Genomic DNA, 16,333 nt, shown 5'->3' on the forward strand with positions numbered 1-16,333 from the left:
AACTCATCAAGCTCTACACTTAAATTTGTGCTTTTTTTAGCATACAGACTTTAAAAATTTTTTTAATTAAATTTAAAAAACTCTGGAAGTTCCTATGTGCTTCAGCAGTTTAAGGATCCAGCGTTGTCACCGCAGTGGCTCAAGTCACTGCTGAGGCACAGGTTCGATCCCTAGCCTAGAAACTTCTGTATATCTCACAGGCACAGCTCCCCACCACAAAAAAATTCTGCCCATGACAAAATAATCAATACAACTTCAAAAAATATCATATTTAAAATTTCAAAGATTCTCAAATTAAAAATTATTCCATTTAATATATGATATTGGTTTATAAAACTTCACAGACCACAAAAAACCACTTCAAAGATCCTCAAAGTCTGAAATATCCCAACCAAACATTAAGTCTTATAAATTAAAAAAAAAATTTTTGTTCAATCATTCAACAAATATTGGAAGCTAACAAATAACAGACGCTGTTCTAGGAACTTAGATTGCAGCAGTGAATAAAATTAAAAAGTAAAACAACAGAGTTTCCATCATGGCTCAGCAGAAACAAATCTGACCAGTATCCTAGCCTTGCCCAGTGCGTCAGGGATCCAGCACTGCCAAGAGCTGTGGTGTAGATTGTAGATGCGGCTTGGATCCCACCTTGCTGTGGTGTAGGCTCGCAGCTATAGCTCTGATTTTGTCCCCTAGCCTGGCAACTTCCATATGCCTCAGGTGTGGCCCTAGAAAGCAAAATAAATAAATAAAAATAAAAAATAAAACAAAAAACCACTTCTCTTAAGAATTTCTCATTAGCTAGCATCAGACAGGTTGGCCTTATAATAATTTTCTGTTATTTTAACTAAAGTTTCATACATTATATAACTATGAAGAGGTGACTTCGCCAAATTATTTCGTCTTCTTTTTGTCTAAATTACCTAATGGAAAAATGTATCTATATGTAAGACTTTTAAAAGAAAAGGTAGTATAAATCAAAAGAAAACTGACAATTTGTTGGACCAAACATTACTAAAAAGTAAAGAAAAGGGAGGTCCCATCATAGCTCAGTGGTAACAAACCCAACTAACTAGTATCCATCAGGATGCAGGTTCAATACCTGGCCTCACTCAGTGGGTTAAGGATCTGGAGTTGCCATGGGCTGTGGCGTAGGTCGATGAGGTTCAGATCCAATGTTGCTGTGGCTGTGGTGTAGGTCGGCAGCTGTAGCTTCTATTTGAACCCTAGCCTGGGAACTTCCATATGCAGCAGGTGTGGCCCTAAAAGGCAAAAAAAAGTAAAGCTAATCCACTTACTTATAACTGGCTAATCTGTTAAACTAACAGTTACTAAGTATCTACAGAATAGGGATAGTATAGTTTGACACAGTACAAACTAAACCAGAATGCTTGGATTTGTATCCTAGTTCTGTTACTCAACTACATGAATTTAGGCTTATCACTATCTCTGTGCCTCAATTTCCACATTTGTAACATGGAGGTAATAATACCACTTATCTCATAATGTTGTTATAAGAATTAAATAAGAAATGCATCTGAAGTGCTTAGAATAGAACCGAGAAGATGTTAATGACTAAGTGTTGTTTTACTGTTAATGTAGACTGGGCATCTTCTATGTACTAAAACTACAAAGAGGAGTCAGAAAATTTCCCCACCAGCACTAATCACTAAGTATGTAAGTACGTGACCATTAATAAGTACATAACTATTAATATTTAACAGATATTTCTCACTAAATATTCCGGAACTTAGAGAACAACACTGTAGGGTTCCTTTAGCATTTCTACATACCTAGTTACTGATCTTGGATTAAATACTTAAATTAAGAAAATTAAAACCTCATCTTCTTGCATGGGTTAAAATATTCACTGTATCACAAAATAAATAAGCAATGCAGTATACTATCAAGTTTTCAAAACACATTTTTGCAGGTAATTTGAAATCTCAAGATCTGTGAAGGTTATTTTTTAAAATTCCTAAAACAGAGAAAACTTTAAAAAGGAGAAATAAAATATTTACTTCACAGACTTCTTAGGGACCTACTGACTAAGCTACATCTTGCAGTTTGATACCTAAGAGTTTCTGCCTAAATTTCCCACACTGTCCTTCTACCTTGTGCAATGGGATAATCACCACAAATCCTTTCAAATCTAGCTCTAGCATGACTGCTCAATAAAACATGCTCCTGCCAGAACTGTTCCTCTTATGACTATGTGCTGTGTATTACTGCATCAATCCACCAACAATTTTTTCAATCAATAGTTTAGAGCAGTGCTGCCCAATAAAAATGTAATGTGAGCCATATGAATAATTTAAAAATTTTCAGTAGCCACTATAAAAAGTAATAACAGGTAAAATTAATGTATTTTACCTAGCCCAATATAACCAATTATCATCACTGTAAAATATAATCAGTATAAACATTTATTAATGAGATACCATTCTTTCCTACATACTAAGTCTTCAAAATCTAGGGTGTATTTTACACTTGCGTAGTATCTCAATTTGGACTACACACATGTGGCTACAAGCTAACATACTGGAGTTGTAGAGAACGAGAGAGTCTAACACTGTTACATGAAGTATGGTCTACAGGCCAGCAACATCAGCATCACCTTGGATTTTGTTAGCAGTACTAAATCTCTGCCCACATCAGACCTACTAGAACAGGAAATAAATTTCACAAGCTCCCCAGGTGATATGAACGCACATTAAAGATTGAAAAGTACTAAATTAGACCAAACATAGCTTGGAGGCCTTAACAAATTGCTACTGCCATTCAATTATCACATGGTATCATGACACTTACTAATATAGAACACTGTGTCTAAATAATATTAGCTTTCACACAAAACATGTTTTCTCTATGCTGTTCAGAAGAATTTGCTGCAGTGGTGGAAATATATTTGCAGTGCCCCAAATGGCAGCCACTTACCACATACGGCTACTGAGACCTTGAAATGTGACTGGTACAACTGGGAAACTGAATTTTTACTTTTACTGTCTTCGACTCATCCAAATTTAAATAGCCACACATGACAAGTGGCCACCATATTGCAGTGTAACTGTAGACGTATTATTTACTACATCACAGTATAATCTCTAGGTGGGTCCTCAAGACAAATTTATAAAGTTCTAATCAAAAAAATCCCTCTGGTTACCTACAAATCTTTCAATGAATCTTCCTCCCTCTTTCTTTCTCTCTCTCTCTCACCAAGCATGTTTACCACTTTACTTTGGCTAAGGCCAAATCTGCAATCTACCTCCATGGAAGTATAATACAAATTATAGAATGTGTTTTGTATCTGTTAACGTTACTCCATCTTATTACCAATTAACAATATACATACCTGTACAGTCTTTTTTATTCTATGGGAAGGACCTGGATACTCTGGTGAATACAAATCTGTGAGGAATAATGAGTTGATTAATGTTGACTTTCCCAGGCCAGATTCACCTAAAAGAAACAGAGGAGGAGGAAAACTGTTAAATTCAGCCACCTTATCAACTTTAAATACTTAACCAATATTTATAATCAATCTCTTTATACAAGTATTACTTGGTGGAATAAGGAGGTAACATTAAAAAATATACTATAAAGATTCCCTATTAGAATAAGCTTTTGCCCTCATTTTCTTATCTATCAAATTAGCTCATGGTTCAAAGGATTCTTTTTAGCTTAATAATTTTACAATCTGTGTTTTTTAAAAGTAATGTATCTGATACAATTTAAACAGTAATGTGTTCCTAGAGACCAAAGTTAGTCGAAATGCCCCAGTTGGACTATATGTTGCCACTTTCATGAAATAAAACATGAAAGAGGTATAAACATTTATTATAGATATTTAATGAATGACCAAGGCAGGAAGTAATGCAGCTATAAAAAGTAGAAATCTGATAAAAAAATATTAATTACAATGCATCTTAGCATAAAAGTGAACCACAAAAACATACTTTTAATTTATTCAGCCACAAACCAACCAGCTTAAGTATAAAGGGCACCTCTCTATAAACCAGACTCCAAAAAATCATGGGTAATTACTTTTTATAAAAGTGCTTCTGCATTAGGAGGTAGGAAAGGAGGGAGATAAGATGCAATTTCCACTAAGATTTACCTATTCTTCTCTGACTCTTCACGTCTAGTCTAGCACACCGTACCAAATGCAGAGCAAGTTTTTACCAAAACATAAACAGCTTCTAGGTATATATAATACAAACTTAAATTAAAAATCACATAGGAGTTTCCGCTGTGGCATTAAAATAAAAAACTAAGTCCTCTGTTACCAGTAATTGCTTGACATGTACACAAATTAAATTTCCTAATCAAAGGCATAACTTTCAAAATGGTTTAAAAAATTTAATCCAACTGCATGTAATCTGCAAGATTTAATTAACTTCAGCTCTAAGGACACACACAAGTTGAAAGTAAAAGGATATTCCAGGAGTTCTCACCACAGTGCCATGAGTTAAGAACCCATTCTAGCAGCTCACATTGCTGCAGAGGTGTGGGTTCTACCCCCCACCAGCACAGTGGGTTAAAGGATCCGGTATTGCCTCAGGTGCGGCTAGGATTCAATCCCTAGCCCAGGAACTTCCATATGCCATGGGTGTGGCCAGAAAAAAAAAGGTATTTCATGTAAATAATAACCAAAAAGGTAAGGTGATTATACTCATACAGACAAAACAGACAAATTAAAAACTGTTACAAGATACAAAGGACATTATGTACCAATAACAGAGGCAATTTACAAAGCAGATATTGAAAAATTATGAACATATATGCACCAAACATCAGAACTCCAAAACAGGAAACACTGACAGAATTTTTAAGGGAAAAACATACAGTTTTATAATAATAACTGGACAGTTCAATAACTAATTTAAATAATGGAAAGAAAAACCAGGCAGAAGACAGATAAGAAAACAGAGGACTTCAACAACATTAGAAGCCAACTGGGCCTAACAAAAATAGACAAATACTCCATCCAACAACAAAATACACATTCTTCTCAAGTGCACAGGGAGCATTTTCCAAGACTGTCTATAAAACCAGGTAAGTCTTAATAAATCTTAGAAGACTGAAATCAGACAAAGTATCTCTTACTATCACAACACTATGAGACTAGAGATCAATAATGGAAAGAAAATGGAAAAATTAACAAATAAGAGGAAATTAAACAATACACTCAAGCAACTAACAGGTAAAATAAGAACTCACAAGGTAAATTAGAAAATAACATGAAACAAAAGAAAATGAATATACAACATCAAAATTTATGATACAAAAAAATTTCTAATAGCAAAATTTATAAACGTAAGCATATATATATATATATGTGAAGATCTGGCATTCCCATTGTGGCACAGTATCTGACTGCAGCTGCTTGGGTCACTGCAGAGGCACAAGTTTGATCCCTGGCCTACAGCAAAGGTCTTGGCTGTGGCTCAGATTCAATCCCTGGCACAGAAATGTCCATATACCACAAGTACAACAACAACAACAAAAATCTATTATCTATATCTATCTATCTATATCTGAGATCAACAATCTAACTTTACAACTTAAGGAACTAAAAAGCAAAGAACAAACTAAATCCAAAGCCAGCAAAAAAAAAAAAAAAAAAAAAAAGGAAATGTTACAGTTAAAAAGGAGATAAATAGAGGAGTTCCCGTAGTGGCTTAGTGGTTGTCCAATCTGACTAGGAACTAAGAGATTGCGGGTTCAATCCCTGATGTTGCTCAGTGGGTCAAGGATCTGGCGTTGCCGTGAGCTGTGGAGTGTAGGTTGCAGACTCGGCTCAGATCCCACGTTGCTGTGGCTCTGGCGGAGACCGGCAGCTACAGCTCCAACTAGACCCCTAGCCTGGGAACCTCCATTTGCCAAGGGTGTGACCCCAGAGAAGACAAAAAGACCAAAAAAAAGGAGCTAAATAATATGGAGAATAGACAGAGAGGAAGTTCCCTTGTGGTGCAGCAGGTTAAGGATCTGGCATTGCTGCAGCTGTGGCAAAGGCCACAACCTCAATGCAAGTTCGATCCCTGGCTCAAGAACTTCCATATGCTGTGGGCATGCCCCCCCCACCCCCAAAAAAAGAAGAAGAAAAAGAAAACAAAAAATCACCAAACCAAAAGGTGTTCTTGGAATAGATCAACAAAATTAACAAACCTTTAGTTAGACTGACTAAAAATAAAAAAGATTCAAATTACTAAAATCAGAAGGAAAACATGGGTATTATTCCTGATTTTACATAAATAAAAAGAATTATAAGAGAATACTATTAAAAACTATATGCCAATAAATTGGATAGCAAAGATGAAATGAACAAATTCCTAGAAACACACAACCTACTAAAACTGAATCATATAGAAACAGAAACTCTGAACAGACCTATAACTAATAAAGATATTGAGTCAGTAATCAAAAACAAACAGAAAAGCACTAGACCAGATGGCATCACAAACATTTAAATCAGAATTAAAACCAATCTTTCCCGAACTCTTTCAAGAAATTAAAAAGGAGGAAACATAACCTCATTTCATTCTATTAAGAATTTTGATGCCAAAACCAGGGAAAGACACAAGAAAATTATAGTCCAATATCCTTGATGAATACTAAGGCAAATATTCCCAACAAAATATAGCAAACATAATTCAACAGAAAACATCAGAAAAATTATACACCATGACTAGGTGAGATTTATTCCTGGACTGCAAGGATGGTTCAACATACAAAATCAATCAATATAACATATCAACAGAATGAAGGGGGAAAAAACACATGATCATCTCAACTGATGCAGAAAAAGCATCTGACAAAATTCAACACCCTTATCATGATTAAAAACAAAAACAACACTCCAGAAACTACAGATAGAAGTGAACTATCTAGAGTTCCCGTTGTGGCGCAGTGGAAACAAATCCAACTAGGAACCATGAGGTTGCAGGTTTGATCCCTGGCCTTGCTCAGTGGGTTAAGTATCTGGCGTTGCTGTGAGCTGTGGTGTAGGTCACAGACGTGGCTCGGATCTGGCGTTGCTGTGGCTCTGGAGTAGGCCAGCAGCTCTATTTCCGATTAGACCCCTACCCTGTGAACCTCTATATGCCATGGGTGTGGTCCTAAAAAGACAAAAATAAATGAATGAATGAATGAATGAAAGAAAAAAAGAAAGAAAGAGAAGAGAGTCCACAAATAAACCCTTACATTAGAATGATTTTGACAAAGGTGCCAAAACCATTTAATAGGGAAAGGAGAGTCTTTGCAATAAGTGATGCTGGGGTTAAGTGGTTATTCACATGCAAAAGAATGAAGCTGGATCTGTACCTTACATCACAACAAAAATTAATTCAAACTGGATCAAAGCTAAAACTATAAACTCTTAGAGGACACAGGGGGAAAACACAATGACACTGGATTTGCCAACTGTTTCTTGAACTACTTACTGAATCAGAAATACAGGCATCACAAAGCAATGAAACTAGAACACACCCTCACACCATGCACAAAAAGAAACTCCAAATGGCTGAAAGACTTAAATATACGACAGGACACCATCAAACTCCTAGAAGAAAACACAGGCAAAACACTCTCTGACATCAACCTCATGAATATTTTCTCAGGGCAGTCTCCCAAAGCAATAGAAATTAGAGCAAAAATAAACCCATGGGACCTCATCAAACTGAAAAGCTTTTGCACAGCAAAGGAAACCAAAAAGAAAACAAAAAGACAACTTACAGAATGGGAGAAAACAGTTTCAAATGATGCAACTGACAAGGGCTTAATCTCTAGAATATATAAACAACTTATACAACCCAACAGCAAAAAAACCAATCAATCAATGGAAAAATGGGCAAAAGACCTGAATAGACATTTCTCCAAAGAAGATATACAGATGGCCAACAAACACATGAAAAAATGCTCAACATCGCTGGTTATAAGAGAAATGCAAATCAAAACTACCATGAGATACCACCTCACACCAGTCAGAATGGCCATCATTAATAAATCCACAAATAACAAGTGCTGGAGGGGCTGTGGAGAAAAGGGAACCCTCCTGCACTGCTGGTGGGAATGTAAACTGGTACAGCCACTAAGAACAGTTTGGAGATACCTTAGAAATCTATACATAGAACTTCCATATGACCCTGCAATCCCACTCTTGGGCATCTATCCGGACAAAACCCTACTTAAAAGAGACACATGCACCCGCATGTTCATTGCAGCACTATTCACAATAGCCAGGACATGGAAACAACCCAAATGTCCATCGACAGATGACTGGATTCGGAAGATGTGGTATACTACTCAGCCATAAAAAAGAATGACATAATGCCATTTGCAGCAACATGGATGGAACGAGAGACTCTCATACTGAGTGAAATGAGCCAGAAAGACAAAGACAAATACCATATGATATCACTTATAACTGGAATCTAATATCCAGCACAAATGAACATCTCCTCAGAAAAGAAAATCATGGACTTGGAGAAGAGACTTTTGGCTGCCTGATGGGAGGGGGAGGGAGTGGGAGGGATCGGGAGCTTGGGCTTATCAGACACAACTTGGAATAGATTTACAAGGAGATCCTGCTGAATAGCATTGAGAACTTTGTCTAGATACTCATGTTGCAACAGAAGAAAGGGTGGGGGGAAAATGTAATTGTAATGCATACATGTAAGGATAACCTGACCCCCTTGCTGTACAGTGGGAAAATAAAAAAAATCATAAAAAAAAAAAAGAAATACAGGCATCAAAAGTAAATAAACTGTACTTCATCAAAATTAAAACCTTTGTGCATCAAAGAGCACTATTAACAAAATGAAAAAGACAACCCACAAAACAGAAGGAAATACTTGCAAATCATAAATGTGATAAGGGATTAATATTCACAATATAAAGAATTATAACTTAAAAACAAAAAAATAGACAATCCAATCTTAAAATGGACAAAAGACTTACACTAGACATTTTTCCAAAGACTATTTACTAATGGCAAGTAAGTACATTAAAGCATGCTCAACACTGGAGTTCCTGTTATGGCTCAGTGATTAACGAACCCAAACGAGCATCCATGAGGATGCGGGTTCAATCCCTGGCTTTGATCAGTGGGTTAAGGATCCAATATTGCCCTGAGCTGTGGAGCTCAGATCCCAAGTTCCTGTGTCTGTGGTGTAGGCTGACAGCTATAGCTCTGATGTGACCCCTAGCCTGGAAGCCTCCATATGCAAAAGGTGCAACCCTAAAAAGACCCCCCCCAAAAAAAAAGAAAAAAAAAACATGCTCGACATCATTGCAAATCAAAACCACAATGGCACCACTTCACTCTCCTTAGGATGTGTATTACCCAACCACCCCCACCCCCCAAAAAACCCCAGAAAGGGATGGGTAAGGATGGACAAATTGAAGCCCCAGTGCACTGCTGGTGGGAACATTATATGGTGCAACCACTGTAAAAAATATAATCACAGTTCCTCAAAAATTTAAACATAGGACTACCATATGGTCCTTCAATCCTACTTTTTTTTTTTCTTCCCTTGTCTTTTTGCTATTTCTTTGGGCCGCTCCTGCGGCATATGCAGGTTTCCAGTCTAGGGGTCGAATCGAAGCTGTAGCCTCCGGCCTACACCAGAGCCACAGCAACGCGGGATCCGAGCCACGTCTGCAACCTACACCACAGCTCACGGCAACGCTGGATCCTTAACCCACTGAGCAAGGCCAGGGATCAAACACGCAACCTCATGGTTCCTAGTCGGATTCGTTAACCACTGCGCCATGATGGGAACTCCCCTTTCAATTCTACTTTTGGTTTATACTCAAAAGAAATGAAAGCAGGGAACAAAATAATTGTATATCAAATGTTTATAGTGGCATTATTCAGAATAACCGAAAGTTGGAAACAACCCAAATGCCTACTGGCAAATGAATCAGTAAACAAAACTGTTATAAAAATACAATGGAGTAGTTCCCATCATGGCACAGTGGAAATGAATCTGACTAGGAACCATGAGGTTGTGGGTTTGATGCCTGGCCTCACTCAGTGGGTTAAGGATCCAGCTTTGCCATAAGATGTGGTGTAGGTCGCAGACACAGCTTGGATCCCACGTTGCTATGGCTGTGGTATAGGCCGACAACTGCAACTGTGATTAGACCCCCTAGCCTGGGAACCGCCATATGCCATGGGTGCAGCCCTAAAAGACAAAAAAAAAAAAAAAAAAACCCACAAAAGACAAAAAACAATGGAATATTTTCAGCCTTAAAAAGGAATGAAATTCTGACATATATTACAATATAGATTAACTCTGAACACACTATACTAAGTGAAATTAGCCGGACGCAAAAGGATAAATATCATATGATTCCACTTACATGAAGTACTGAGAACAAATTCATAGAGACAGAAAGTAGAATAATGGTTACCAGGGAATGGGAAATTATTGTTTAACGGGTATGGAGTTTTAGTGTGGGCTAATAAAAATTTCTAGAGTTAGAGAGTGGTGATGGTTACATAACAATGTGAAAGCATTTAATGCTGCTGAACTGTACATGTAAAAATGGTTAAAATGGGAGTTCCCTGGTGGCCTAGCAGTTAAGGACTTGGCTTTGTAACTGCTATGGCTTGGGTTACTGCCGCGGCTGGGGTTTGATCCCTGGCCCGGGAAGTTCCATATGCCATAGGCATAGCCAAAAAAAAAGGTAGTTAAAATGATAAATATTGTGTCATGTACATTTTATCATATACACAAAAACTGAAGGTAAGAGCGACTGGGATTGGCACAAATTGGTAATTGCTGAAGCTCTACTTATATGTCTAAATTTTTCGATATTGAAAGTTATACGCATGTGTATATATATCATTTCTAATCTAGATCTACTGTATCTCCTTTGCATGCTAACCTTCTGGCTGTTCAAAACTACCATAATAGTATTTTCCCTAAAGTGAGGTGAATCTGAACATAAGGCAGTTTTGAAAATAGCTCCAGAGTCTGCACAACGTGGAAGTGGCAGCTTCTTGGAATGTTCTCTAAGGATAGTGCACTCCACTTATTCTTTTCTCCTTCCTGTTGGCTGAAATGTAACCAGGATCTCAGAGCTGAGAATTAGCCATCTTAGACTATGAAGTACCTCGGGAAGAGAGAACATACCCAGTGAAGCAACAAAAAAAAAAGAAACACCTGGGGATACTGAGAATTTATAGTAGAGCCATCACTTCAATTCAAGAATATTCAACTCTGGATTTTGAAACAGAGGAAGAATAAATTTCTGTCTCGTTCGGACATTGTTAGTTTAAGATTCCATTACTTATAGTCAAATTTAAACCAAACAATAACATTAACAAGCAAGATAAGCAAGTGTAGACAACCATAACAAAAACCTACAAGGCTCATTTTAGTAAGACAGAGGAGAATTAAAAACACAAGCTAGATAATATAAAAGATATGCTTGCCATGAATATTAATGCACCCAATAACATATGATCAAAATACATATGGTATTTTAGTAGAATACCATATGGTATTAGTAGAATCCTTAGATTCTACTAATATGGTATTAGTAGAATCTCTCAAAAGTTCCAATTCTATGTCTCTTTTATCCAACATCCTAGCAGCTTGCCCAGCTGACAGTTATATTTCCTAGACTTAGATAACCCATTTCCCAACCAGTGTTTGACTAGGACCTGTATATATTTAATACCTACATATGGTATTAGTAGAATCCTTAGATTCTACTAATTTTGTCTCTTATTTACAAACTTTACTTTTATTTATTTGAAAGCTGTCTCATATGATAGATGCAAAAATAAAAATAGCAATGAAACTTTTTAAATCAGTAAGACAAAAACTTAGAAATAATGAAGAGTTAAGACAACATATAAAATGAAAGGCTAATAGGCTGCTCAGATACTTATAAACAAGTAATTACAATATGCAAATGATCTAAATGCTTGACTGTCAAAAATAAATGCAAAAATTCCTACCTAGAGAACAAACATTTTTCAAATACCTATGGAGCACTTTTACAATCAGATCATATATTTGGCTACAAAGAAATCAATTAAAATTGAAAAACACAAAAATCTACAATTACATTCTCTGACTACAATGCAATGAAATTATAAATTCAAAACCAAATAATTGGGAGTTCCCATTGTGGTGCAGTGGTTAACGAATCCAACTAGGAACCATGAGATTGCAGGTTCGGTCCCTGGCCTTGCTCAGTGGGTTAACGATCCGGCGTTGCCATGAGCTGTGGTGTAGGTTGCAGACGTGGCTCGGATCCCGTGTTGCTGTGGCTCTGGCGTAGGTCAGCAGCTGCAGCTCCGATTCGACCCCTAGCATGGGAATCTCCATATGCCGCGGGAGCGGCCCAAGAAAATAGCAAAAAGACAAAAACAAACAAACAAAAAAAAAAAACAAAAAAAATAACAACCTAACTGCCCATATAGATATAAAATAGTATCTCCCCTCAACAACTTCTATCTGAAATACAAATTGAGTATTACATATGAAAACCCAAGAAATGTGACAAAAGTGGTGTTCAGAGAAAAACTTGTGCCTAATTAAGCCTTAAGAAAAGAGAGTAACCTTCAGAGTAGCTCTTGAAACTGGAAAAACACTCTGATTTTTCTAAGGAAAAGTCTGGGTCATGACTACTGACCCAGAAATTTCACTTTCAGAAGTATATATTAGGAGTTCCCTCATGGTTCAGTGGGTTAAGGATCCAGCATTTTCAGCTGTGGCTTTGGTCGTTGTTGTGGCACAGGTTCCATCTCTGGCCCAGGAACGTCCACATGCCATGAGCACAGCCCAAAAAAAAAAAAAAAAAAAAAAAAAAAAGGACGTGTACATTATAGAAGTGTTTATGTGTGTCTAAAAATTCAAGGAAATTAACTAAGCATTATATAATTATCCATCAACAGCAGAAGGTACATATCATGACAAAAACATACTACAGAATACTACATACTCCAAAGAATGAACTAACTTTACATACTGACATGAATGTAAATATAATATATTAAATGATAGGGAAAAAACATTCACAGAACAGTATTCAGAACATAGTACCATTTACATAAAAAAGAAATCTGGAGGTTCCTGTTGTTGCTCAGCAGGTTAAGGACCAGACATTGTCTTTGTGAGGATGGATGCATGTTCAATTCCTGGCCTTGTTCAGCTGGTTGAGGATCCAGCTAAGATGTAGGTTGCAGATGCAGCTCAGATCCAGTGTTGCTCTGGCTGTGGCATAGGCTGCAGTTGCAGCTCTGATTCGACCACTAGCCCAGGGAATTTCCATATGCTATAAGTGTGGCCACTTATAGCATATGGAAAAAAAAAAAAAAAAGAAAGAAGAAAGAAATCTACATGGAAATGACTGGTGTACATAAAATTATTTTTTAAATTGCCAGAAAACTTATAACAATAATGCCTGTCACAAGAGAACGGAATGGAACTCAAGGAGGGAGAAAAAGGAACTTTACTAAATGTCTTTAGAATTTACGTTTTTTTTTGTCTTTGTCTTTTTAGGGCCGCACCTGCAGCATATGGAAGTTCCCAGGCTAGGGGTAGAACTGGAGCTGCTGCTGCCAGCCTACACCACAGCAACAGCAACATGGGATCTGAGCCGTGTCTGCGACCTATACCACACTCACAGCAACACCAGAACCTTAACCCAATGAGCAAGGCCAGGGATCGAACTTGCATCTTCACGGATACTAGATGGGTTCATTACCGCTGAGCCATGACGGGAACTCCCAGAATTTCCATCTTTTAGAAAATTAAAATATTTATAAACTTTTCTTTTCTGGGGGTAATAAATATATGGACATTTGAAACAGAGTGGAAGGGTAAGGTTGGCAACATAATGATTCTAAGAGGTATTAGCCTCAAAATAAATCAAAAGAAATGTTGAAGACAATAAAGTTATGCCTGAGTTTGGACATTATTAATTCATATCTATCTTCAGTAGAGTAATATTTACTCCACAGAAAAATGTCAGATATTCTCTAAGCCAAAATATAACAGCCTTATCCTAAATACTCTCAAGTGACTTGCTCATTAGCTTTACTAAAGGGAAAGCAATAGTGTCACTAATACAAAAGAATAGAGAACTATAAGTAGTCCCATCAACTCAAACTCTACTTAAAGAATCTGTGGAAACAAGCTCAATAAAGTTATCTGTTAGTATTAACTAGGAAACATTTAAGAATAATGACATTCAGAATTATACATCTTAAGAAAACAAAACTATCAATAAAATATAAATAGAATACCTATCTGTAACTTTTTATATTTCTTAATAATTAATATTTTAAGATCTGTTAAGTGATCCAAGTTACTTTCACATTTATTTGACTTTGAAATACACCACACAGTTCTGAAGCTACAAATAATTATCATTCCCTTATTTTACTAATGTTAAGAGGAAATAACTGCAATTAAATTTTGTCCTTGTTAAAACAAAATATTGTAATACTTACAATTTAAGATCTTAAATACTTTACAAAAATTATAAAATAAGAGTAACTTAACTAGAATCTAACACTACACCTGTAGTTTAAGATTAACAGGTTAAAATAACCCATGGCCTCTTTATCTTTGAATCCCTACCATCATTCAAGAATATTTCTTTTCAAGCCTAATAAAATATTCATAAAATGTTTGTTCATAAGGTTTTGAAAAAAGTTGCATAAATAATTATTTATAATTAAGTCAAGTTCCTTCAGATACTTGGTATTATGAGGTCTGAGAAGTCCTACAATTAAAGAAACTGCTTGTCTTTGTTTTCATCCAGCACCTCAATTCTGCAGCCTTAGATGATTTCCCCAGCCCCCTAAAACATTTATTAACATTCAACACATGAAACACTTTGAAACATTATACTGTATAATTCTTGGTAAATTATTTTTCCTTAATCATATAAAGTTACAGCAGCTGATATAAATAATTGGATTATATTAAGTAAAAATTCACAGGCAGCTTAAACCTTGAGGAAAAAGATTTTTCATTTGTATATTACACATAAACATTTAACCACAGATGCTCCTCATTGGTTCTATCATTAGCAGCTTGGAAAAACCCAGTTCATTACACATAATGAAACTGTGTAATAAACACATAATGTGTAGTAAACATATATAATGTGTTCAAGATCATCTTGCTAAACTATATAGAGTCTCAGAACATCAAAACTGGAGTAGTCCTAAGATACAAATCAAACTATTTTAAACAATAGAAAACTATGCCAAAGAGAAAGTAGCTACAGATGCCAAGAGCACTAAGAACCAGAACACCCATGTTCAAATTCCCAGCCATTAATTCTAATCTTCATGTCAATCCGCTTTTAAATGAAGTCCTTGATAGTCTCCACTGGACTCTCCCATTGGGCAGTAGATTTTCACACTTCTTACAATTCACAGTTTAAAAAAAAAAAAAAAAAATTTAAGGTTTCATAAAGCAATGCTCTTCCTAAACAAAATGTAGTATAATTTTCTAAACACTTCTATTTTTCATTTTTTAAAATGATTCACATAGAGTTCCCATCATGGTGCAGCAGAAACAAATCCGACCAGGAACCATGAGGTTGTAGGTTCGATTCCTGGCCTTGCTCAGTGGGTTAAGGATCTGGTGTTGCTGTGAGCTGTGGTGTAGGTTGCGGACGTGGCTTGGATCCCGCATTGCTGTGGCTCTGGCGTAGGTCAGCAGCTGTAGACCCCTAGCCTGGGAACCTACATATGCCATGAGTGTGGCCCTAAAGAGAAAAAAGACCAAAAAAAAAATTAAATAAATAAAATGGTTATGGTATTATTATCTTTGATTCCTTGCTCTGACAGTGTTCATTAACTAACCAACTACACTTGCTCTAAGGTAAAAGAAATTTATTACACACTTTATGCTGTTTAAATGTAAGCAGACCTGGATCCTAATTCCTTCTCTGTCACCAGAGAACTTAATGATATGGACCACATCTTGTTCATCTCTAGATTCTGAGGACTAGAATAGAACCTGGTACTTTGTAGGTGGCCATTAAATTATACACAGTAAATGAAAAGGTAATAAAAGACATTTTACATTTTGAGTCCTTGGTCTCAAAAATCTTTAGTAAGGTAGGAGACATAAAATATGCAAAAGAATCAAATAATATATGGCAGAATTTGACCAAGACCATGAATAAGATACCCAAAAGCAACAAGATTTCAAAGAACTGAGAAATCACACCAACCTTGAAAGACAGTCACACTTCAATGAGGATGTGAAAGATGGAAAAGCATTTCAACCATCTGGAATATTTGAAGGTATAAGAGGTCACTTTTATAATCTTGCAGCAACAGTGTGGG

The 16,333-nt window shown here is 36.3% G+C and overlaps 1 protein-coding gene across 8 annotated transcripts in view; it reads right to left on the reverse strand.

Annotated features, from left to right (window-relative positions):
- The window catches only part of SEPTIN7 (septin 7), a 202,048-nt gene that overhangs the window by 46,021 nt on the left and 139,694 nt on the right, over positions 1-16,333 (reverse strand). For all 8 annotated transcript variants that reach the window (XM_085005834.1, XM_085005831.1, XM_085005833.1 and 5 more), the window contains one exon: positions 3,353-3,459. In XM_085005834.1, the coding sequence (XP_084861960.1) occupies positions 3,353-3,459 (107 nt within the window). The remainder of the gene's footprint in view (positions 1-3,352; positions 3,460-16,333) is intronic.

This window comes from Sus scrofa, chromosome 18, assembly GCF_054392235.1.
Source record: "Sus scrofa isolate SSC_HxYL_T2T_F1_AM1 chromosome 18, Sscrofa_HxYL_maternal_Yorkshire_Landrace_v2.0, whole genome shotgun sequence".
Classification (NCBI taxonomy): domain Eukaryota; kingdom Metazoa; phylum Chordata; class Mammalia; order Artiodactyla; family Suidae; genus Sus; species Sus scrofa.